This window comes from Pseudomassariella vexata, assembly GCF_002105095.1.
Source record: "Pseudomassariella vexata strain CBS 129021 chromosome Unknown BCR38scaffold_6, whole genome shotgun sequence".
NCBI classification, from domain to species: domain Eukaryota; kingdom Fungi; phylum Ascomycota; class Sordariomycetes; order Amphisphaeriales; family Pseudomassariaceae; genus Pseudomassariella; species Pseudomassariella vexata.
The window spans coordinates 1,975,300-1,998,861 of NW_024467961.1; the positions used below are offsets into that span (position 1 = coordinate 1,975,300).

A 23,562-nucleotide genomic window follows, 5' to 3' on the forward strand; every position below is an offset into this window, starting at 1 on the left:
CAACTCCAGAGGGATGTGTGCTTGGTAGCCCATGAGCCTTCATTCTGAAAGAAGACGATGGCCAACTGAGGCCGCAAGTGTACGTGCTCATCCAAGCAGAGCGCTAACCAAGGGAAGGCATCGTGAAATGAGTGGAGGGCAAAAGCCGAAAGCTGGGGGAGATGGGCCTACTGGACCCGTTTTAATGAAAATCCCCGTTCAGGGACCTGCAGGTACAGAATCCAGATCTGAAATAGCGGCAGGCTTTGATTGGCGGTGCCGGCTTGAGGTCGCACCTGCCCCCTGTCGCCTTCGAAACAAGGTACCTATCGGCTATTTTCAGATGATCCATCTACCGACATACAGACTCCCCCAGAATTGCCAACATGCGCCGCGTGCATCCCGACGTCACCGCGTTTTGCGTGTCTTTTCACCAACGAATGCTTCTGCACGGCTTGCATCGTACGGCCCAGCTCGGTGGGACGAGACAACCGAGCAGCGCCACCCAACCCGCGACTGCATGATTCGCAGACAACACTCACCGTGTAAGCGCGGCGCGGCGCACTAGGCCATCGCGGCGGCTGGTTTGGTAGCCATCTTTCGTTGTGGGTTTTGCAGGACATCTTGCCTCGGGGTGGTGACTGCTATTTTGTTCTCGGTCAATCTCTCTTGTCGAAAGTCAATTCCTGCTTCGGCACCTAGAGTCGTTCGTCCCCTGTGCCGAATACTTGGTTCTGTTCTTGCACCTCGGACGTATGTGGACCCCGAAGTAATGTATTGACTTTTCTCCCGCAACGCTCTCTAGAACTTAGCCTGAAGCAATTAAGGTTCCTCAATCACCTTGCGGCAGGACAGGACTGACGAAATTTTGAATACATCATTCACTGCGTTGCGCGCTTACTGGGCTTGCTGTCTTGTAAGGTTTGCTGTCACCTGCTCAGGTTCGGAAAGCTGGAAGCACTCAGTGGCAACGCAACGTTGGGGGAAGGCTGTAACACCAAGGGCAAGATAAGTAGCAAACTGGCACTAATACAACAGAACACGAGAACTCCAATGCCTCCACCCGACTGATCGCGGGCCGTTCCAGCTTGGTCATATCCGAGCTGTCCTGGAATTCAAAACTGGAAGAGTTATCAGGCAGAGTCGTGGCTACTTCTCCGCGGCAGTCTACGCGGCAGCGTAGTTGGGTCTCCTTGAAATCACTCTCAGCAGTCTTGCCTTTTTCGGCCACCCCCAGGCTAGCTCCCTTGGATTCCTGGTTTAATCTCCAGTTGCCAGGTTCGTCCTAAAATTCAATTCTCTTCTCTCTCAAGCCGTCCGGTCCGCGTTTGTGCGGGGCATTTGGGTAGCTGGGAAAGGCAAACGCAGGGAAGAAACTACGATGATATGAAAGCCAGTCAGCGACGCATAAAGTGCGCGTCTGCTGAAAGCAATGAAAACCTACGAGCTCTCTTCCCCGCGTACTTCCAAAATCCACGGTCGAGTGGGCGAAAATAGTGGGAAAGACAGAAGAACAAGACTAGGCTGAGCAAGGTTACGCCACTTGTGCTCTCGATGCTCATGGCTAGGGCAATAAAGCCGCCAATTACTAGCTAAACAGTATTAGAGTCACCAAAAAGTGTTTTACATGATTGGCATATTTTCTATCATAATTTCATGGTTAAGGTCAATTCCATCAACGTCTTGCAAGCTAAGGACAAGACAATAGCAACAATACACATTTATTAGTCAATCCATTATAACGACATAGGGGAGTCCAACTTGAACTAAGTAAAGCTGAACAGTCTTGGGATTATCCAGATTCTATATTGCTACCTTGAGGTGTAACTCTCCTTATAGTAGGAATACGGAAAGTCTCGTACCGAATCCATTTCATTGTGATTCTCGAATGCGATTCTGTTTGCTTATTCCAATCCTCATTGCTATCATCGCCAGCCCAGCCTGTCTTATGCAATTCTGCCAATATTGAGGCCCAGGCATTCGTAGTACGGGCCGAAGCGCTGTATAGCAAGAAATGACATAAAACGGGGCATTCCGAGCAGAACGGCTCTTGCCATCGGAGTGGATACAGTAGTCTAGTAGCTAATTCTGAGTTCATGGAGTGAAGCGAGTATTCCGGTCGCGTCGTGGACGTTGGCATAGCATCTTGGGGGCCATAAATATTGCTTTTAGCCATGGACCCATACGAATCAACAGGGGTTTGGCGAATTGATGTGTGTAATTACAGGTCAAACTCGCAGCCGGTGTCAACTCAGGACTTTGAACGGTCAGATCCTTGATCACAGGAAAATCGCCGGCAAAGTCAGACTTTTGGAATCGTTATCGCGGACAAAGTTGCCATATTGATGAATATTGATGAAGCCGCAATGGCAAAGATGTGGATTAACTTCCAAGTTGGCGTACAGGTAACGGTGGTGAGCTGTTCGAAATAAAACGCCTTGCTGACTAGACGTAGATATACAAGATTGCCTGTTATCTGGCATCAGGTCCAAAAGCCGCATTAGAAAATCCCGAACATCACTGTTTGTTACGTTGCAATGGTAGCTCACAAGGCTGCATGGGTCTCGATAAATAACAAGCGCAGCTGTGTAGCCCTTCTAGAAGCTGGAGGCGTGTGTTTTTGTTTCTTTGCGAGTCCAACAGCCATCGACAGGGGCTCGGTGGTTCTAATTACTTTTATCTAGCGATATTCGTAGAAAATTTGCCGCAACCCGATGGCTAACTCACATCTTTCCCTTGTCGTGTCGAGGCGAGTCGGCTCTAGGGTCCAATTGCCAGGATATAACAGTCCTGCCACTTGCATTGAGAGCAGCTCGTCTTGAAAGACTTGAGCGCATACATACGAGGCACAGAATGGTACGGGTTACCCAATCCGGCAGTTCATGACCACATAAAGTGCGAACACCAGCACGAGGACCGGGTAACCTACTGGAGCGGAGGAGCTCTGAAAAGGGGCATGGCCTTACTCAGCACCACACCCGGCACTTAACACGGCTAGTCTATGGGTTTGCGGCACACGGAAACTAGGGAATTCCAAAGCCAAGAGAAGAGGACATGAAGTCAAAAGAAGCTCTCGTGTCTCGTGCAGGAGGTGTGTATGCATTCTAGGCTGCATTGCAGCGAAGCATGGCGTGGACGGCGTCCATCTCGTCGAACCGGATGTTGAGGTGAATCCAAAAGTGGCAGTCGAGACGGGGCTCACTGGGCAGCAGTGCTCGAGCTCTTAATAGCCTCATACCGTGACGTAAGCGAGTTTGGGCTGTTTACCAACAAGCAAAGGCACAGGGAGGGACGGTGGTCGAGTGGTTGTAATGACTTTCTACGGCGTTCCCCTCCGACTTCAGGCAGACCAATAAGCCAGTACCATTATATCTAGCTGAAAGACAGTTTCTCGTGCGATTGGAGATATAAAATTGTTTCGACTATCGAATCTTTTTTCTGTGTAGGAGTGTGTAACTGCCATTTGTGTCTCCTTGACATTCGGCTTCAGCACGCTGGACCTCGCGTCACAAGGATAACGTAGAGGGTAGGCCAGTTAGAAGAAATACCGGCAATCCCTCACCAAAATCCAATGATTGGTCCGGCGTATGGCATGAGCCATTACCGGGTCGACGCAGTGCCTAAACATTGCCAGTACCCGAAGTGCGACCGTCAATGCGTCTGCGTTCGGCATCAATGAACACCTGAGGTCTCTTTCTCTGTGTCAGAATGTGATTGTTGAAGACCAGCAAGCGACTGTTTCCCTTGAAAATTTCCGTCATGTCCTCCAGGGTGCGCCGCGAGGTTTCGGGGTACAGAAGGTAAACAACGGGAAGGTAGGAGTAGCAGAAGCACGAGAACACTAGTTTATGTCAGTAGACATGAGACTTGGAGATTTCAGGTTAGGTAGATAGATGGCTTACGGAGATAGAAGCCCCAGCCGAGATTGTTGACGCCAACCTTGGTGAACTGGACGGTGGTGAAGCCGCCCAGCCAATTAGTTGCGGTAGCAGCAGCAGCGCCTCGGGTTCGCCACCCTAGGCTATTAACTTCTGCATTCTTCAAACCTCACAGTCAGCCATAGTTCGACACGTAATTACTGCCGCCTGTGAGGTGGAGTTATGTACTCCATACTTTCGAGTAACTTGATACAGGAGCGAGCTTGAAAGGGACTGAACTTACGTAGACCCAAGCGACCTTGGCGAAGCTGGTTCCATAGAAGAAGTAATACAGAAAGAACATGGCCACAGTGACACTGCCCAGTGTCGTTTTCTGTTCCGGATGCAGCGACGCCTCCTTCAGGGTGACTGCGGCAATCAGATAGCATGACCCCATCGCTACAGAGCCATACATCATGAGCCTAAGACAGAGTAAACGAAGTGATACCAAAAAGGCGGAGTCCCTTCTTTCATTTTGGGGACTTACTTTCGCCTTCCAACCAGATCAACCAGTAGGAGGCACAGGAACGCTGCTCCAAGGTAGACGGTGGCGTTTGCCCCGGTAAGCAGCCTCGCATTCTCACTGGACACGCCAACCGACTGGATCAACAGAGTGGGCAGATAGTAGCCTACAGAAAACATCAGCCTGCACCTGGAACATGAGTTTAATGGGGGACCTTACTTAGTGCATTTACACCGCTGAACTGTTGCATGACCATTGTGCCGCAGCTACTAAACTGTCAGGGATCGCTTTCCGCCTTTACGCGGATGGGAGAAATACCTCAGCAGGAGTCGGCGGAAATTCCGATTGGGGTCTCGGAAAAGCAGGGTTTCTCGAAGAGTCGAGAGGTCGGCTCTCTCATCCTGGATAGCCTGCTGGATGGATTTCATGTCATCGTTCAGATCCTTGTCCTCGAGATTTTGCCCTTTGCCTCGCAACTGGCATAGGGCTCTCTGAGCATCGTAGTTGCGTCCTCTCAGCAGTAGCCATCTTGGCGACTCGATAGTGAAGGGTAAGAACAGGGTCACTATCAGTGGAAACACGAGCTGGAAGGCTAAAGGGAATCGCCACTGGAGGGGTCCGTTGTCGTTGAACAGGGCGTAGTTTATCCAACTCCCACTCGTCAGTTTACGCAGTTGAAGGGAGTGGATCCTTACCTAGCAAGACAGAATCCCGTTGTGTTGCAGAGAGATCCTAGAACCACCAGCTTGCCCCTGATATGGGAGGGAGAGGTCTCGGCCATGAAAACGGGACACGTAGACGACGTTAAACCCATGCCAAAGCCGTTGATAAGTCGTCCGACGATCATCTGCGGTAAGTGGTAGGCTGCAATCTGCAAGACTGCTCCAATTACGTTGGTGAACAGACCTGCCCAGACGGTTCGTCGCCGACCCAATCTGTCACCGAGAAGGAAGGCCGCGATGCAGCCGAAGAAGGCTCCCAGCTAGGATGACATCAGCCACTTGAACCATCACTAGACCATGAGGGTCAAGCACGAACCGAAAAACAACTAGACGTGATACCAGAAATGTTTGGATCACTTGTCTCTGGGAAAAGCTTGATGAAGTCGGCGGAAATCAGTGCCCCCGAGAAAATCCCCTGAGGGTGTTTTGAGTTAGCAACCGGCAGAGAAGCAGGACTGTGGTGAGGAACCTGGTCATATCCGAAATGGGCCATCGACACTGCTGATGGTGAGCTATAGTTGTGGAAGGCATCGAGTTGGAGAGGTACCTGAGTTGACGATGGCGAGGAAGATGAGCTGCAGCCTGCCCGCTGATTTCAGCGCCATGGTTTCTGAAGATGGCTTGCGACTGCTGGGTGGCAATATCGACAGCCTTAAAGATGATGCCGGGAAGTGTGGGTACTTGGGAGTAAAGCGAATGTACCAGGATCGAGTGATGGCCTTGCCCGTGTCAACTCAAAACTGAAGAGATCTCCTGCTATGCGGCATCGCCTACCCAGGGTTTTATATACAGATTCACAACATCGTGGCGTATTATCCAACTTGCATTGCAGGCCGGCTTTCATCCCGTACAAGTCATCCTCTCCTGCCAATTTGCTACCTGACTGAAGCTGGCGGACCGGAGGAAGCGGGATGCCAAAGCTACAGTCAGTCATGACTGATCCGACACCACAAGTAGCCCCCTCTAGACGGTATTTGGACCTTGTCGTCCCGCAGGAAGCGACCCTCTGTAGGGATAAGGGGTACCCCATGATGTTGTACCTTAGGCGGGTACGATACCTAATCCATATCTTCGCAGGAAATGGTGTTGAGCGACCTATAGCTACCATCGTAGCGTCCAACCCGTGTCCAATGAAGCCTGTGATGTGAGCAAACCGGGGCAGGGTGGGAGATTCCGCATGACAAGTTGTCCAGCATACAACCTATTACTAACCGGGGGCGTGGTGCTTCGAGGGGTGGAAATGCCGCGAACATGGCATCCAGCCCGGAACCTTAGGAAGTGAAAGTGTGCTGTCTCAAGCATCTTGAGGGAAAGGCTAGAGTTGTTAGTAAGTCATCATAATGATTTCAAATCCGAGGTAAGGTGCGAGACCCTGACTTTAGAAAGGCACGCCCAAATGCAGTGCTACCTAGTTGCAGTAGGGCTGAATGACGACATATCACTATGATTACTTAATAACTTGCAACCAATTCTAGAACGCTTTCAAGTGTTCTCAAGTGGGGTCATGGCTGTTTCGAGCTGCTTTGGAAGCGTGGTCAAATTCTGGCTAAGCAGCCCATCCCCTAGCCATGACGGCGCAGTCTTGGCGCCTTGGATCGGCCATGTCCTCACGAACGCTAGCATCTCCTCGGCGCAGGAGGTCATCCATCCTGGTGGGAGACATTGAACCTACAACGCTTAGATGCAACTCTTCGCATCGAGTCGAGGCTTTCTCAGGCCCGAGTTTTTGCCATCGTTGCACTGATGAGGTTTCAGTGGCTGTCATGGCTGGTGTGATAACTTTAGTTACAGGAGGTCATCACATAATGGCGGTCCATCAATCCATCGAAATTTGCTCTGTCCCCCAAAACAGTCTCCAGAAGACGCTAACTATATTGAAATCAAGGACGTGGTTTCCATCCACTCGGCAACTAGACCCTATTCGCGTTGCCCGTGATTGAACCTGGAGAGTTATAATTAGCTCCTGGGGTAAGCTGGTGTTGAATACCTGTCAATACGTCTAATCCAGTACGAAAAGATGACAGACACGAGGGAATGCTTAAAGCCACCTTCCATGACCCAGGCCGATGACGATAGCGTGCATATGGCCCAATGCATAATCGCACCGGAGAGCTGGTTCAGCATGTAAGTGGAAAGTCCGACTTGCCGGTACGCCATTTTGGATGATGCCTGAATCAGGACGATCCGAATGCCGACGTGCTCTGGCATCAGAAAACCACGGCGACCTGGCACCCAAGAGCCCGATTGCGACATGGAAAGTTGATGAGAGCCGGACCAGTACCATGGTTGCGCGAGCAATTGGCTGTATTGAAATAGCTTTAACAGAGAGCAAGTGGTTGATCGACGAAACTTGCTGCTCGAGGACTAGTAAGACTCAGCTGAATATGGCAACGGACTCAAGTGCCTGGCTCGTGCCGTTGGGGTACTTCGCAGTTCGTAAATTCCTCGTCCTCCGGACCCAATCGCGACTTCCTATCCAATTTTCTGCAGCCTGGACTAAAGGAGCGGGCGTGGCTCGCGAGCTGGCAGCGATTAAGGGCGAGCCAATATGACAAACCCATGATTATGAGAACAATTCCGGACTTAATGCTGGTCGTACCTACTTTGATCTAGGCACATGCACCCCCCAGACCCACCATCCGCCCTAGTGACTAGACCTCCCGCTCAACACCCTCGGGCATCTTGAATTGTATACTTGAGTAAGGGTCCTTCAGTCTTAGTAGTTTGCCATCCAGCTTCTGACAACAGTGACCCCAAAAGGTCGCCTTTCACTCCGCCACGCGCTCCATTGAGAATGACAAACCCGATGACTGCTGCAAGACGCCAATGACTGGTACAAAATCGAGCACTCGGATGGAACGTCAGTTCAACCCACCACTGCCAACTACAGATAAGTCGACTGCCCACCGTCAACACCCGTCCCTGTATTTGTCAGGTTGCTTAGATTCCTTGTCGTATTTCAAGACTTGTGTTCTTTGATTCAGTATACACATTTTGCTTCTGAAGACACCAAGAACCCCGTGCTCCTCAGCGTCAACATCATGAACCTCAATTCTTCAAGTATGTACGTGCCTTTTTGTTTTGAAGTCGGGACATATCTGGGAATGCCATGGCTCCTCTCTTCCTTTCTGTCCACCAAGAGCTTTTAAAAAAGCACGAGAACGTACATGCTGGGAACTGTTACGTCAAAGTCTACATCTGGCTTTCGTGAGCCGCAGATGCTCTAGCACTATTTGGTGATCCTGCCTCGCCACTGTGAGGTGATCAGATGACCTCGACGCCTCTGGAGCATACTACCCGTGGACCTCCTCGGAGCTAGTGGATGCACATATGTCTTGCGCTTGGAGTATTTGAGTACCCAAGGTGGAACACTCTACGTGCTTCCACTCAAGAGATGGAAGGCATGGCCAAGTTGCTGTTGACCTGGTGTAAACGCGCATAGCGGTTAAACCCCTCAGCCAAAACCCATCCATGTCAATGGGAAAGTGGTTTCGCTGGACGAGGCGACGTCAAGTTGGTCACCCGAGTCATAAATAAGTAGCTCATTATCGAGCGTTCTCCTGATCGGAATAAGGAAACACAAGTACCAACTAGTCCATGTCCCGCATCCATAATACTCGCCTCTTCTCCTTTTCGTCATCAAAAGCCCCAAAGTGGTCATTACTGACTCATAATTCCACCACAAAGCTCCTTATTGGAACGAAGGCGGGGGGGAACACGCTATATCTGTCCTGCCTAAGCAGCCCGCATCACCCATGAATTACACGAGAAAACGTAAGTTGGCCAGATGATCTGACTTCCTTCTTGCTTGAATGTCGGTAACATCTCGCCGGGTTCTAGGCGCTCTTCTCGCCTGCGACTTTTGCAGGTAACGTTCCGCTTCCGTGACGATCGGTAATTTATTTGGATGCTGAAGCATGGTGAATAGGCACCGGAAGCGACGTTGTGATGGCCAGAGACCTTGCTCGACTTGTAGAGATTCTAATGCAGACTGTGTCTATAAAGAGTTGCCTTACGACAGGTATCACTTGGGAGATCAGGGTGAACCGGGATGGCGTGAGGAAAGCTAACGTAGAAATAGGATCGAGGACGCTAGTCCGACGGCCGTTGTTGACCGCCTGGCCAGAATCGAAGCTCTACTGGAACAGCAAAGTCAGCAACTTCATCACCTCAGCTCGAGCTCGACTCCGACATCTCTGCAGACGGCCCGGTCGGACTACTTCTCCACGCCTTCTTTCTCCCAACAGCAGGGTTATCTAGGGCCGCTTGCGACGGTTCCGTTAGAGTTTCCCAGCGACAGCATGCAGTTCCTCATACCTAAGGGCCACACAACACTCGCCAGCACCTTACTTTCCGTGCCCAAGGTCCGCGACCTCCTCGGAGAGTACCCCAGGGATTTCTTCCATAACGTCGAAGAACGCCTACCGCTGCCGGGCGTACTTAATGACCTGCATCAAACACCAGTCTCTTGGCCTACACTACGACCGGCTGCACTCGGCACCCTGATCCAAAGCTACTTTCGTAATGCACACCCGCATCATCCCCTCTTTACACCATCGGCTTTCAAAACATGGCAGACAAAGCTAAACGACAAGACGGCAGCAGAAGACATCGAGACCGCAATGAGTCTCTGTGTATGTGCTCTTGGGGCGATATCGTCCCACCCCGCCGAAGAAGAGAAGAATGATGAAGTACCCGGCCAGGATTTCTTCAACCCGGCGCTGCGAATCATACTTCATCACTACAACTGGAGTTTCAAACCAAATTTACGGGTTTGCCAGGCGCTCATACTGGCTTCGTCCTACTTTGCGCATTTGGGACGGCCTCTGCACTCGTGGAGAATGGGCTTCTATGCGTGTCAGAAGTTTTTGCACTATATGGAAGTGTAAGATGCCAGTTGTCTCTGGAAACGATAGACGAACTGACCGGTCATAGACGAAGACGCCAGTCCGATTTTGTCGAGTATAGTGATGCCGAGTTGCGTGTCTTTTGGTTGTGTTTCATGGTGGAATGGTCAGTTTATATCTGGCAATTCTCTGAAGAGGCATAGTCTGACTCGAAAACAGTAACAGAGCAGCCGAACTTGACACCCCAAGGAGTGGCATAGAACCCATGGGAGACAAGATGCCTCTACCACACAGACTTGACCCCAGCGATGAAGAGGATACCATCAACTTCGTCGCCGAGACAGCAATACGACGATTGCTCAACCGCATCCACAGCTCGCTGTACAGTCCTGAAAACTCCGACATGAGTTCTAGTGCGGCGACGCCGTCCGATTCGGCCGTGAAGTGGCAAGGCCTCAGTCTTCAGAAGTTGCTATCCCTCAGTTCAGAGCTCAATCGCCAGTTGGAACAGTAAGTAACTTTCTGTGGTCCGTTCTTTCGCATCCGTTCTTTCTTAGGGGTGATGAAGTTTATCAGAGGAGACTCTGCTCCGAAAACACAGCCGCAATCCTCCTCATATGAATGAAAAATGACTTTACTAACGCCGAATGCTACAAGGTGGTACACATCTATCCCCGACGGCATGCGACCTCCCAGGGAAACAGAGCCCATAGCCACTGACCGAGGTAAGCGGCCGAAATCCATAACTATACGCAGAGGTAGATTCACGGTTTGTTTGCCCATTCACAGGTCGAGTACTGAGGATTCGCTACTACGCCGCTCGCCACATCATCCACCGGCCCTTTGTACTACACGCCGTGGTCCAACAGCAACAGGTTCCGCAAGCGGCCGGGTCCCCAAGTGCAACCCCGCAAGACCTATGCACTGGACTACCGCAGGTGGTCATCGAAAAGTGCGAAATTTGCATCGACTCCTGCGTGACGTACCTGTACAACGCTGTCGAGATGCTGGACAAGAGGACACTGTATCTTTGGTCCTTCTCGCAGAGTTGCATGGCTTGCTTGATAGTCTTGATGATGGCGTGAGTTCCCACTTTCATAATTTGCTCTCTGCGAGGATACCCGATGCTAATTTCTAATGTCAACTTGCAGACAAGGCTGTGCTCCGCTACGCCAGTTCGTCCCTCCGATGAAGCCCTTGCAGAACATGGTACTCAACAAGTTGAGGAAATGGGCCGTGAAAGGGTCCAGCATTGAGGCTGAGGTGGTTATATTGGAACATCTCGTCTTTGATGACTCGCACTCATCGTAACCTGACATGGACGCTTACGGTAGAAGTTAGAGATACCCCATAATTCCACGGTGAAAACAACGCACGGTCTCAAGGAGTTGATGAAACACTCCATAATATCCATTACTCTGTTCACATTAAGCTTCATCTTGCAATGTGCCTAACCTAGATACGTCGCAACGCTGTTGAGGGTAGTACCCCTGGCGGTCAACCGTTCACTAAGCCGCCCGCACCAATCAGTTATCATTTTCGCAGTACTAGCTCCCAGCCGCGCAGTCTTGCAGTAGGCTACTCATCCCCAGACAACATGCATCTCTTGCAGCGCCAACCAAATCCTATCCAAATGTTATCAACTCAACGGTGCGTCGCAAGAACACACCAGGAACATTCTTGAATGTGAAGTAGAGAATTCCAGAAGTCTGACCAGACGCCATATGACGAAATCTGACCATGACTGCCACACGCATGCATAAGACCCTGAACACCCCCATCCTGAGGTTCCGAACTATTGTGTGGACGGCATATTGGTGGATGCTGAGAGATTACGTGATATCACTTCGGTTAACGTAGTCCACGGTCCAATTGCACACTTTGGCAGACCTTATACGACAATGTATAAGTTAATTCAACCACAACGCCTATCATGAATTGAAACTACTCAGAATCGTTATCTTCAGACGTCTCTACATCATTTCCACAAGTGCGCGCATTATGTCCGGGCTCGCCGCAGATTCTACAGCGCCGTGCACGCGCAATTCGCCGCCTCGTACGACCACCAATTTGACGAAATTCGTCATGTAACTGCCCATCAACCTCTCGTTGAGACTGTAGGTCCTGTCCAGCTTGTATACGAAGTGACCCTCCACTCTGTAGCTGTTTTTTCTTCGCACGGCGACGTCGACTTAAGGTCTCATTTGCCTTTCGAAGTCATTCGACCTCGCCTTCTAAAAGGGCAAGCCGATGCATAACCTTCGTTGTACCTCGCGCAATCTGATCTATTCCAGCAAAAATTGACGTTGGTGAGCTATTTTGATGTCGTACAATCCTATTTTTCACATAATCGGTTTGTGATTGGGCTTCGGTTGGGTTGTTCGGAGTCTTTGATTCTCAAGGGATGGGGAGACCAGCCGAGCTACCCGGAGGTGTTGGCGTATGTAATTTCACATCGAGCTGTGATATGACATAATCTGCATCGTACGGAACTATTCCTACCCCTCGGAAACCTCCTTGGATATTTGAAACCGTGAAAGTTGCGTTGTACGCGTTTAAAAACGCCGGTAAAAAGTCTTCTTTCGAGATATGACCTATATGTGCTCGCATGAGATCTTCGATTTCTTTTCCGTACGCTCTTTTTGACCCGCAAAAACAACCAACATCAAGAGGCTGGAGCTTATGCGACGAATGAGGAGGCATACCAAGCGTGACGATATCGTTAGCTTTGCAATATACCTCGAAATCGGTCGAGTGATGGCTTTCGTGACCGTCGAGGATCAATAGGCGATGAGTACCTTTCGTACGAGACTTGGTGTGATGATCGAAGTGTTTTATCCAATCTTCGCCTCTCTCGTTCGTAGTCCAGCCATTTTTAGTAACTGCGATAACCCAACCAGGCGGTAATGGGCTGTTTTCGTACCATGACGAGAGGTGGGTTTTGCCGGCGAAAATGATGTACGGAGGGAGGGCATAACCGGACGACCCAACGCCTTGAATAACTGTAACCCATTCCCGATTTACTTTCTGGGCTTCTCTAGGCCTTCCGCGCCGATCAGAAGTCGTCACGACCATTTCGGACGAGATTTGGCCCATCACAAAACCGGTCTCGTCGAAGTTGTAGATATCCTCCTCCTGGATCGCGTATTTCGCAATTGTATTCCGTACCAGGTCAAATCACGCGCGATACGCGTCGGGGTCTTCGCAGAGGACTCTCTGATAGTCGATCCTTCGATTTAAACGCGCCCGGAGGTCTGGTTGTCGTCTTACGAAGCTCGAGGCTCAGTTGACGCCGACGCGTCCCGCGTCGCGACTTCGAAGTAATTGGTTGGCCATATCTTCAACACCACTCAATCGGGGAGGGAATTCTCGCGAATCTAGGTCGGTTATATGTCGTACGATTGCCTCTTCTTCGGAAGGAGTCAACTTTTGCGTTGGCGATCACGTAATCGCTCGAGCGGTTTTACCGTCGCGTCGATACGCAAGGGTTCTAAAAGGTACGTTATAGATCTGACCAGCGCGACGTACACTTAATTTTGGATCAGATTGAAGCGCATGTAATGCTAGAATCATATCACTTTCATTCCAAGAACCAACCATAGTTATGTGGTGAAAAACCGCAGGTCAAAGTGGTAGCGTACGAAAATCTGCCGAAGTGTGCAATTGGACCGTGGACTACGTTACTGGTACTCCAATGAGTGCCGTGAGATTCCATTCCATTGTCCGCCTGCCTCCAACAGAGGCCGAGGTTCCGGCCGTCGATGCCTTATCGACTCGACAAACTCAAGCACGCCTCGTCCGCTGTATCCGTACAGGACATATCGGAGATGGCGAACCCACGATTCTTCCTTTAACTCCAGGCAACATCGGTTTCATTTTTGCCACGATCAGGTTGCAACAACCATTTTCACTATTGCGGTGTAATGTAACCCAAGCACGAATCACTTTCGCCGTCTTGCCCCTATCTTGCCTTTATTTCATATTCACGTCAGCGACTTTGCAGGCGGCGGCGGGTTACTGCTCGATATTGCCCGGTGTTATAGACGGATATCACCAACAAGCAAAAAAGGCAACGGCAAGACACGCGGCCATGGTTGGATTAACACGCTGAATGGCGAATAATTGTATCTGCCGACGAGTGCCTTCGAGGGAGGCAAACATGACTACCCGTCATGATTACAATCATCTCAAATATATATCTTAATACTAACGACACCGAAACCTCGCGCTAGGCCTCAGAATCTATCTATGGCACCAGCTGAGAAAATTTGAAAAGGATTAAGCTTGGGGGCCTGCGGCTGGATTCCTGCACACATGATACGCAAGTAGATCTACACCTAGTACGCCTTGATCACCATAAATCGCCCAGTGCCATTGCCTCACACGGGGAGAAAGTAGACATCAAGCAGATGATGCCAGCCGCTCATTGTAGAAATGGGACACTATGACTTGTTTTTATGCGACATGTCCGTAAACGATTAGTTTGTGTGCGCAGGTGTATGGAGCTATGTTTACTCTCTATTACTTTCTGAAGGCGGATACTAGGCAGGGGCAAAGGAGGCCAAAAAGTATGTTCGGCTTGACTTGCTCGGTAGATATTAAGACGGATGCCATGATTGCTCGTCCAAGCGGTCAAAGGCCAAATTTTGGCCTCAATCAGCCTTGGACAAAGCTCTCCAAACGAGGGAGCTTGGAGCCAGGCCAATTGGGTTGTAGCAAAGTCCAGTTGATCTCCGTGGTATCTCTATTGCTTGCGTACTTTCTTCTTCTGCCTTGTTGGTGCCTCGTCTACATCGTGATTTCGTTTCTTGCGACTCTCTTCGAGCAGCTGCTTCATTGCTGGCGTAGGCTTGAATTTTGGATCTGAAGCATCGATCGCGAACTCGTGGCTTTCAAAGATGGCCTTGAATCGATCGACGTCCCCGTCGCCAATACGGAACCCTTCTTGTAAACCTCCACGGTCGTCCCCATCCTTCTGCTTCTTCTTGATGTGCTTGGCCTTCTTGGACTTCTTCTTTTCTGCCCGAGTAATTTCGTTCATGTCGAAATGACCCAGGCGCCCAGCGGCTTGCTCCATATCATCGCCCATGACCCGTTGCAACTGGGCTTTCTGCGCAGCACTTTCGGCAGCCTCGGCCTCCTTCTGCTGCCTTCGTTTTATGCGTTCCTCTTTCCTCTGGTTGTTTTTACTAGCCTTCACGGGCTCATCTGTGGTGAAGAACGGATCGTCAAACCCAAGATCAAGCCCCTCATCTGACGCCTTTGGCTCCTCTTCGGCAGCTGAATCGACCTCAATACCTTCTCTCTTGGCCAAGGCCTTTTCTTTTTTCAAGGCCTTTCTTTCCCGTTCTTTGCGCTTGTACTTCTCAATGGTGGTCTCCTCCACCTCAGTCAGTTTCTTCGCCTTTTGATTGCCACCTAAATCGTCGACGGTGAATGTCATCTCCTTCTCCCCAAGACCTTCAGCCTTTGAGGAGCTGGCAGATGAATCGGGACCCAGACCAAGTGCCTCGCGCATCTTTTGACGAGAAAGCTCCTTTTTGGACAGCTTAGGCTGATCTGCCAAATCATCCTCTGCTTCTTGAGCATCATCCTCACTGTCACTAGCTAGATAAGCACGTAAATCATTGGCTTGAAGCTCAGTGCGACTTCCCGAGAACGCCTTTTCGATGTCCTTCCGTCGTGATGCTTCCTCAGGATGCATATCCCACGTCAGCTTCACTTTGGAGTGTTGCAAGGCATCGGTAACGAATTCGTTCGGTTTGTAACCCGAGGGTATACTATCGCACTCATCACGCGGTTGATCATCGAAGGTCACGTCGTCCGGTACAAATCGAAGGTCGAGAAAATTAGAGGTGGTTTGATACTCGGTGCCATCAGTTGCCTCGTATATCTTCTGTGCCGTATGCGTGTCCGAGCAGCTCATGACTGCATAAAAGTAACGTAATCTGTCGAGTTGGTAGGATCTTAAAGCGTCGCTGTCGAAATCTTGGTCATCCCCCTCTGCGATCAGGTCCTTCTTTATGTTGGCTTCTTCATCCTCTTCGTCCTCCTCGTCATCGTCTTCACTGTCGTCTTCGGAATCGTGCTCAGGCTCTTCGTCAGACAGGGCACCCTTCTTGAAAATCTCCTTGGGAGGGCCCTCGAGTTCTTCTCGTTGCATCCGTTCTTCCAGTTCAAGTTAGTCGTGTCCCCGTGTCGCTCCATGTGCTTGTGGTACCTTACCTTTTCCGAACTCGCTAGGGTATATGCTGATACGTTCAATTTTCCCTCCTTTGGGTACAAAGCTAGCGAAGAGAGCCATCAAGTCTATCGCCCTGATATGGTCCCAATCTAGGTTGACAATAGCGATCCGTTTTGTAACCTCGCCGGTTTCCACATCCGACTGTTCTTGGGGAAGTTTCTGCAAGCTTATAGAAGCTTTCGCCTCTGTCCTCCCTTCTTCTTCATCCTCTTCCGCTTCAACCTCCGGCTCGGACTCAGAATCAGAGGAGGAAAAACCACCTCCCCTTGCGGGATCATAAGAAGCATCGGCCTTCTGCAACTCACAAGCAGCCACATCGTCTTCTTCTTCTTCTTCGTAAAGGTTCTTCAATGCCTTCTTCTTATGATCCGCCTTTAGTTTGCGTCCGTACTGGTCGACCTTTGCCGTTTGGATGAACTCGTCGTCCTTCAGCATGCGAGAAAACCGGCGGTCGATCTTCGTCTTGGTAGAGCTCTTCGATGGAAGTCTGAAGCGGGGGTCCGACTCGAAAGAGGCAAATCGCGCATCGCTGGACTGGGCCGAAGTCGACCCAGTCTTCTTGAGGGCGCTCTTCTTGGGCATTTTTGTTGAGGTGCCGTTCTTGCCGTGACAACTCTTTCGCAGGATTATGGATCTCGGAACTTCGTGAGCTCTCACTGATCGATACTCCAAATAAAATTTCCGCCCATTGCGATGATAAGAAAGTTTATCGGCACGTGATACTGGCGGGGTCCAGACGACTTGGGACTCCACCATTGAGGGGTCGCAGCAACAGTGCAGCGGTGAACACGACCCATTGGCCTTGAAATCAACCTTGTTGGTTCGAGCTCAACTTGTCATATCCATCATCGTATACACATGGAAGCTATTTCAAAGATTTACAACAGTATCAGCCAATGTTGGGCGTCAGGATCAGATACATAACCGTCATTCCGCTGTTCGCCCAGCCGTCCGACTCGTTCGAAGCTCACCACGAGCACATTGAGTAACGATTCTGTTCGGTACTCAGTGTCTGAGGCGTAACTCAAGATGCGGTGGATTCGAATCCTTGAGGACGCGTTGATGGAGCTGTATACGTCACTGGTGAGGGGTAGCTCCGTTTCAGACGTCAGATGTCAGTCTTGCGGCTTGCAGCTTGCAATTAGTTTATCTGAGCACGACTAGCCGAAGCATGTTATGTCCACGGTAGTTATGAAGTAGATACTGCAACTGTAGCTTCAAGTTGTGAGTTGGACCAGGCACCCAAAATGGGTTGAGCTGGCCATGGCCTATCAAACCCGCTATTTGATCAATTTTATGTAATCCTCACACACCCTTCGCTTCTGTTGTAGCTGTACAACAGTCTGAACTCTCCATTCCCCGTGGCAATTGGTCCATTTCATCCCAATCTCGGCCCGTAGTGCAATAGCCTAGCCCAAGGAGATGATGCATGCCAAGAGCTCCATGCCGAAGTTGTTTCATAAGTTGCATGTCAGGCAAATCAAGGTCCATTCCATAATAAGACCCCATTCTTATAATTCTCCAGACTATCCTGGCCCAGTGTGCCCAAACCGAAATCTGTAAACATCTTTTTACCCAGAACTTCTGAATCACTCCAGTTGTTCTTCCGTGACAGCTTTTCTCAGATATTTAACGGTGACACATTGAGCGCAGAATCTACAAAATCCCTTGCTTACTGTCTTGACCCCTCCGTTTTTGACCCTTTTGACCCCACCGCAACCGTCAAGATGGATGAACTTTTGCACAAGCTACAGGACAAAGTTGAAGAGAGCATCCAGGAAGTCTTCGGCATTAAAGAAGAGAAGCACTCTCACAATTCTGAACAGGCTTCCACTGAGGAACAGGCTTCCACTGAGGAACAGCACCAGGCCACCAGCAGCAACACAAACCGATTCCTGTCGTTCGCTGCTCCCAGCACCGGTGCTGTCAAGTGGTATGTTGATGGAGCCTCATATTTCCACGCTGTCTCCATCGCTCTCGAAGGTAAGCGCCGCTCCGTCTTGGATTTTCAGTTGGGCATGCCCTGACAACAGTGTGTAGAGGCGCAAGAGAGCATTTACATTCTTGACTGGTGGCTGAGCCCCGAGCTCTATCTTCGTAGACCACCATCTCGCAATGAGCAGTACCGCGTCGACAACATGCTCAAAGCTGCGGCCGAGCGTGGTGTCAAGGTCCACATCATCGTCTACAAGGAGGTCACCCAAGCTTTGACCCGTAAGTTTCCCTCATGCTCCATGCTACGGAATTGCTACAAGTAACGGTTAAGCTAACTGGTGTCTCAGTGGATTCGGCGGTATGTCATGAGTTGTATCACTTAGCATTCCTGGAGACTAACAACTGTATCAGCATACCAAACACGCGTTAGAGGCTCTGCATCCCAATATCAATGTGTTCCGACACCCGGACCACACACCAAACGTCAATGACGCCAAAGCAGATCTCGAGTCCAGCTTTGGCGACCTGTCGATTGCGCGTCTGAACGCTTTCAGCCTGTCAAAGGTGTCTGGGGATGCTCTCAAAGCGCTATACGGATCTTCTGACGACATGGTGCTCTACTGGGCTCATCACGAGAAGTTATGTCTGATCGATCGTAAGCTCGCTTTCATGGGTGGGTTGGATATGTGCTTTGGACGTTGGGACACCAACAGCCACCCTATTGCTGATGCCCATCCTGGCAACCTGGACGATATTATTTTCCCTGGCCAGGACTACAACAATGCTCGTATCTACGACTTTGAGGGCGTGGACAAGTGGGACCATAATCAGCTCGACCGCACCAAGAGCTCCCGGATGGGTTGGTCTGACATATCGATTTCGCTTCACGGACCCATCGTGAATAGTCTCATCGATCACTTCTCCGACCGGTGGAACTACATCTTCGACCAGAAGTATAATACGAAGAACCCTGGAAAGTTCGAGAAGATAGCATCGAGCAGTGGAGCCAAACTGACACCAGAACGCGACGGCCGCTTGGCGGGAGACTTCCAAAGCCGCCTCAACCGAGGTGTGCGGAGGTTCATGGCCGCAGAAGGGGAGGAGGGCGGCCAGTACGAGGCCGGACAGTCGCAGGGCGGTAATGCCTCGATCCAGTTATGCAGGAGCTGCACCAAGTGGTCTGCTGGCCACCCGACAGAGCACTCCATCGCTAATGCTTATGTCGATGCAATCTCCAAGGCCGAACATTTCGTCTACATTGAGAACCAATTTTTCATCACCGCCACTTCGGATGAACAGAAACCGGTGGAGAACAAGATCGGTCGTGCCATCGTCGACCGTATCAGCCGTGCACACCACTCGAACGAGGAATTCCGCGTCATTGTGCTCATGCCCGCGGTACCTGCCTTCGCCGGCGACCTGCATAGTGACGGTGCACTTGGAACCCGAGCCATTATGGAATTCCAATACAACAGTATCAACCGTGGAGGTCACAGCATCATGGAGGCCCTCCAACAGGAGGGCGTTGATGACCCTCGACGCTACATTACCTTTTACAACCTGCGTAACTACGATCGCATCAACACCTCGTCGACCATGGGTCGCGTTGAGCGGGAGAGCGGAGTGGACTATGAGGACGCTAGGCGCGAGCATGATGACATGGTTGAGCGTTCCGACGCCTACGAGGGTGGTCGTGGCGGCCAATACGACCGTTACCAGCGAGCCACCGAAGAAGCTCCTGACTTGACTTGGGACAGCATCTCCAGCTGCTACATGGACGGCGGCCCCGACTTGAACCGTGTGCCCTGGCAAGGCAGTGAAGAGTCCGAGATGGACGCCTTTGTCTCGGAGGAGTTGTACATCCACTCCAAGGTGCTCATCGCCGACGATCGACTGGTCATCTGCGGCTCCGCCAACCTAAACGACCGTTCCCAGCTCGGCAACCACGACTCGGAGATCGCCGTCGTCATTGAGGATCCCGAGCCAATTGAGAGCAGCATGAACGGGCGACCTTTCACCGCCTCCAAGTTCGCAACATCGTTGCGCCGCCAGCTGTATCGCAAGCACCTAGGACTTCTACCCCACCAGCGTCCCGATCACCCGACTGCCAACTGGACGCCCATTACCCGCGATCCCCAGGAGTACGACTGGGATTCTGCTGCCGACAGGCTCGTGGCCGATCCTATGAGCCGCGAGTTTTGGGATCTGTGGACAAGTACCGCCCGCACCAACACCGAAGTCTTCTCCAAGGTGTTCCACCCCGTCCCCAACGACTGCGTCAGGACCTGGCAACAGTACGAAGACTTCTTCAGCCGCAACTTCATCATCCCCGGCGTCGAGTACAAGGACGAGGAGAAGGAAGGCAAGGTCGAGTACGGTCACGTCGTCAAGGACGAGTTTCCGGGCGGTGTGCAAGAGGTTAAAGAGTGGCTTGGTCGCGTCCGCGGCACCCTCGTTGAGATGCCCCTTGATTTCTTGATCGAGGTCAAGGATTTGGCTAAGGAAGGATTGAGTTTGAACCACTTCACTGACGAGATCTACACCTAGTTGTCTAGCCTGACAGAGGACGGGGATCTGGATATGAGACTTCACGGGGCTGGACAAATGTTGACTGTATATAGGCTCAGCATATCACGGAGGCTTCTCTGGCTTGTAGTTTCACATAGCCAAGCAATATTATCTTGTTCCCAATGCTCCCCCGCTATTCATAATGATGTTCATCCCCGCGTGTCTGCCCTACTCCACTATCAAAAGGCTTCAAACCGGCTGCAGCTGACAACATAGGGCAAGTGTTGCCGCCCAGTCCTCAGACAACGAAGCAGCCGGTCGGTTACTGTTCATGCGCTCTCGCCTGGCCCAGTCAGACCTGTGCTTATGAAATGAAAGGGAACAAAGAAGACAGAAATAAAGTACAAAAATGTAGGCGAACATAGAGGTCTTAGTATGGCGAAGTAAAAGGGGCAAAGAAGACATAGAATATTATATTTTTTGTAAAAGCAAAAGTTTGGATCGGGCTCGACAGCCCGATCCTAGGAAAACCTATACATTTACTGCGCTACATGTTCTGCAGAAACGCCCCAGCACGTATAGCTGACTAAATCGTACTTAACTACTAGGGATTTAATGCGTTTTTAGAATCTACAAGACCTACATCTCGTCACCCACCCCATACATGTCTAAATCATGTCCATTTACTTCTATCCAATAGCGGCCATGAAACACCTTGCTTCTCGAACGTGTGCTCTCTTCAGAGTTGTACAAAGAAGTTTGCATGTATATGAAGCAAGTAGTGATATTAGCACCGTCAACTGAGGGACCTACTCAACAGCCAGACTTGGCCATCGCAGATGCGAGCTTCGAAAATATCACGAACAAAGAGGAGAACCCTCGTTTAGTATATGTGTATAAATAACATCGCAATTCACTACCTATGCGGATGTAGAATGAAGACAGAGTCCTCTAGAGCAAATTATGACGCTATCCTACCGTCAATTCCCCTCGACGGTCCATAAACATGTTCCCGATTTCCGTTTTCGTAGCCGATCGAGAGGTTTCGCAGATGGCGTAGTTGAGTCGATCTAGAAGATGAGTGACGCAGCAAGAGGGAAATCAACACAAATCAGGCTACCTGACACCAAGGAAAATGATATCGACTTTTTGCTCCCCTGACTTTACCCGCACGTGACCCAGAAATTGAAAGAGGTCAGGAATACTTATCACTCCGCAACGTCCAGATCATCGTGCTGTGGAGGGGGGCTGTCGATTACTGTGGGGGTTGGCGTCAGCAAGGGGAGCAATACAAGTGCCGACGGTATTGACCACTCACCTTTTCGGTCGTCGCCATTCGTGCCGTTCTCACGTCGGTCTCTGTCGTCACGTTCGTCCTTGGTGTCACGGTCACTAGTACCGAGTTTAGCGGATGGGGAAGGTGAGTTGATTGTTGAGGGGTGCGTACCGAGGATCTGGGCTTCTCGAGCGGTCTCGGGTGTCGCGTCGATCTCTGTCGTAGTCACGGTCTCGGTCACGGCGATCATCCTTTCTAGGGGAGTAGTCACGCGTGCTTCTTCTAGGAGACGGCGACCGACCACGACGGGGTGATCGAGGGCCGCGGCGCGTCTCACGCTCGCGGTCACGGCCAGAGTCGAAGCGCCACGAGGCAGAGGGAGGAGTGCGAGCCCACTAGATTCAAGTCAGCTTGAATGTTCAAGTTCTAGACGGTGCGCACGATACATACCTCGATCTTTAGGAGATCGTCACGACCGATGCGCTTGTTGTGCATCTCATGGTAGGCATCGTCAGCATCGCGTCGATCCTCGTACTCAACGAAGGCGAACCTGCCGAAACGGCATCAGTATTCATTTGGTGTAAGAGCTGGCCAGACTAGACTCACAGTCTGCTGCTTGCGCTGCGAGGGGCGGGAATGTCGCATCGGACAAGGCGACCATAGCTGTATAGTATCCGAAGTCAGCAATCAAACCCGCAGATCAACTTTCCATATTCGCATCGGGTGCGTCGATTCGAGATGCCGCCACGGTTGGCGGGCGCATGCGATGCAGGTAGATATGTCGTCCGACCGACCGCTCGATCGAAGGAGGACAAGTGTCAAGATAGACATGGAGGACGAGGATGGATTAGAAGGGCGAAGGTAAGGAGACGGAGACGACTCGAGGCCTCGATGACCCGACGATGGACGGAACGAAGGGCTCGATTAGGAGGACGAGGGAGGCAGGCAGAATCATAGATCCAGCATCGCAGCCGAAGGACGGTCGATCGAAACACCGACGGGCGAGAATACTCAGTTGACATACCGTTCGAATTCGTAGGCGAGGTCGCGAGCGCGAGTGCCGTGGCTGAAGCCCGTCACGTAAAGCGTGGTGCCGCCTCGAGACATGATGAGCTGCTGCTTGCTGTGGTGAAAAGTTAGGTGCAACGATGGATGACTAGGGTCTCCTCCTGACCAGAGGATTATGGGGGAAGGGAACAAATGATAGATGATCGCAGCCTTGGGTGTAGACTTTGATCAAGAGGATGGCGTTGCGTTGAGGTAAAATAAGATGCAATTTTGCGTGAGGTTGGCTCTGGGAAAGCAAATCAAGGGAAGGCTGCGATGGTCCGTGCCTTGTCTTCATAAAATTGGGGCCCCCCACAGTGACGTGTGGCGACCGTAGTGAATTGATTTGGCGGCAACAAGTTGATGGGAATGTGATTCAAAACGAAGTCCAACTTGAGAGGAAAGCGAATGAAAGCAGCAGAGAATTCGTTTACGGCTGAAGCAGCCCGCAAAATCACTGTTTGGACATGAGCAACGCTTTGTTCACTGGAGACATGCGAGTTTGAAGTCATTGGGTAATAGCACTGCTTGCCAAGTACGAAGTAAACGCAGTGAAGGGGTCACAACCAGTATAGCCAATATTATGAGAGCTTTCTCCATGCTACCAGGTGATAGAGTTATTCG

At 50.9% G+C, this 23,562-nt stretch overlaps 5 protein-coding genes across 5 annotated transcripts; 2 read left to right on the plus strand and 3 right to left on the minus strand.

Annotated features, from left to right (window-relative positions):
• Positions 1–3,599: 3,599 nt before the first annotated feature.
• Positions 3,600–5,686, minus strand: BCR38DRAFT_484767 (general substrate transporter; the record flags this gene model as incomplete). Its single annotated transcript, XM_040863790.1, has 9 exons — positions 3,600–3,820; positions 3,882–4,017; positions 4,141–4,318; positions 4,384–4,525; positions 4,579–4,625; positions 4,678–5,010; positions 5,055–5,341; positions 5,398–5,579; positions 5,629–5,686. The coding sequence occupies 9 exons, from the start codon at positions 5,684–5,686 to the stop codon at positions 3,600–3,602; spliced, it is 1,584 nt and encodes a 527-aa protein (XP_040716481.1).
• A 3,082-nt stretch (positions 5,687–8,768) lies between these two features.
• On the plus strand, positions 8,769–11,359 carry BCR38DRAFT_432465 (fungal-specific transcription factor domain-containing protein). Its single transcript, XM_040860186.1, has 8 exons — positions 8,769–8,949; positions 9,010–9,102; positions 9,163–9,966; positions 10,017–10,094; positions 10,148–10,438; positions 10,586–10,653; positions 10,718–11,009; positions 11,080–11,359. The coding sequence occupies exons 1-8, from the start codon at positions 8,894–8,896 to the stop codon at positions 11,237–11,239; spliced, it is 1,842 nt and encodes a 613-aa protein (XP_040716482.1). The 5' UTR covers positions 8,769–8,893; the 3' UTR covers positions 11,240–11,359.
• Positions 11,360–14,672: 3,313 nt separating this feature from the next.
• Positions 14,673–16,754, minus strand: BCR38DRAFT_484769 (uncharacterized protein; the record flags this gene model as incomplete). Its single annotated transcript, XM_040863791.1, has 2 exons — positions 14,673–16,096; positions 16,154–16,754. 2 exons carry the CDS (start codon positions 16,752–16,754, stop codon positions 14,673–14,675), a joined length of 2,025 nt encoding a protein of 674 aa, XP_040716483.1.
• An 895-nt stretch (positions 16,755–17,649) lies between these two features.
• BCR38DRAFT_368551 (uncharacterized protein) lies at positions 17,650–20,882 on the plus strand. The gene is made up of 4 exons (XM_040857257.1): positions 17,650–18,155; positions 18,213–18,386; positions 18,455–18,465; positions 18,519–20,882. Exons 1-4 carry the CDS (start codon positions 17,900–17,902, stop codon positions 20,652–20,654), a joined length of 2,577 nt encoding a protein of 858 aa, XP_040716484.1. The 5' UTR covers positions 17,650–17,899; the 3' UTR covers positions 20,655–20,882.
• A 610-nt stretch (positions 20,883–21,492) lies between these two features.
• On the minus strand, positions 21,493–23,185 carry BCR38DRAFT_432478 (uncharacterized protein). The gene is made up of 6 exons (XM_040860187.1): positions 22,916–23,185; positions 22,498–22,554; positions 22,342–22,441; positions 22,063–22,286; positions 21,934–22,007; positions 21,493–21,873 (listed from the first exon to the last, which is right to left on the minus strand). The coding sequence occupies exons 1-6, from the start codon at positions 22,996–22,998 to the stop codon at positions 21,824–21,826; spliced, it is 588 nt and encodes a 195-aa protein (XP_040716485.1). The 5' UTR covers positions 22,999–23,185; the 3' UTR covers positions 21,493–21,823.
• Positions 23,186–23,562: the final 377 nt, after the last annotated feature.

Coding starts and splice junctions, on each gene's coding strand:
- BCR38DRAFT_368551 (XM_040857257.1), top strand. CDS start 17,900: ATGGATGAACTTTTGCACAAGCTACAGGACAAAGTTGAAGAGAGCATC. Junction 18,156..18,212: donor TGTCTCCATCGCTCTCGAAG/GTAAGCGCCGCT, acceptor AACAGTGTGTAG/AGGCGCAAGAGAGCATTTAC.
- BCR38DRAFT_432465 (XM_040860186.1), top strand. CDS start 8,894: ATGTCGGTAACATCTCGCCGGGTTCTAGGCGCTCTTCTCGCCTGCGAC. Junction 9,103..9,162: donor AAAGAGTTGCCTTACGACAG/GTATCACTTGGG, acceptor ACGTAGAAATAG/GATCGAGGACGCTAGTCCGA. Junction 9,967..10,016: donor TTTTTGCACTATATGGAAGT/GTAAGATGCCAG, acceptor GACCGGTCATAG/ACGAAGACGCCAGTCCGATT.
- BCR38DRAFT_432478 (XM_040860187.1), bottom strand. CDS start 22,998: ATGTCTCGAGGCGGCACCACGCTTTACGTGACGGGCTTCAGCCACGGC. Junction 22,442..22,497: donor CGCAGCGCAAGCAGCAGACT/GTGAGTCTAGTC, acceptor CCGTTTCGGCAG/GTTCGCCTTCGTTGAGTACG. Junction 22,008..22,062: donor TCGAGAAGCCCAGATCCTCG/GTACGCACCCCT, acceptor ACTCGGTACTAG/TGACCGTGACACCAAGGACG.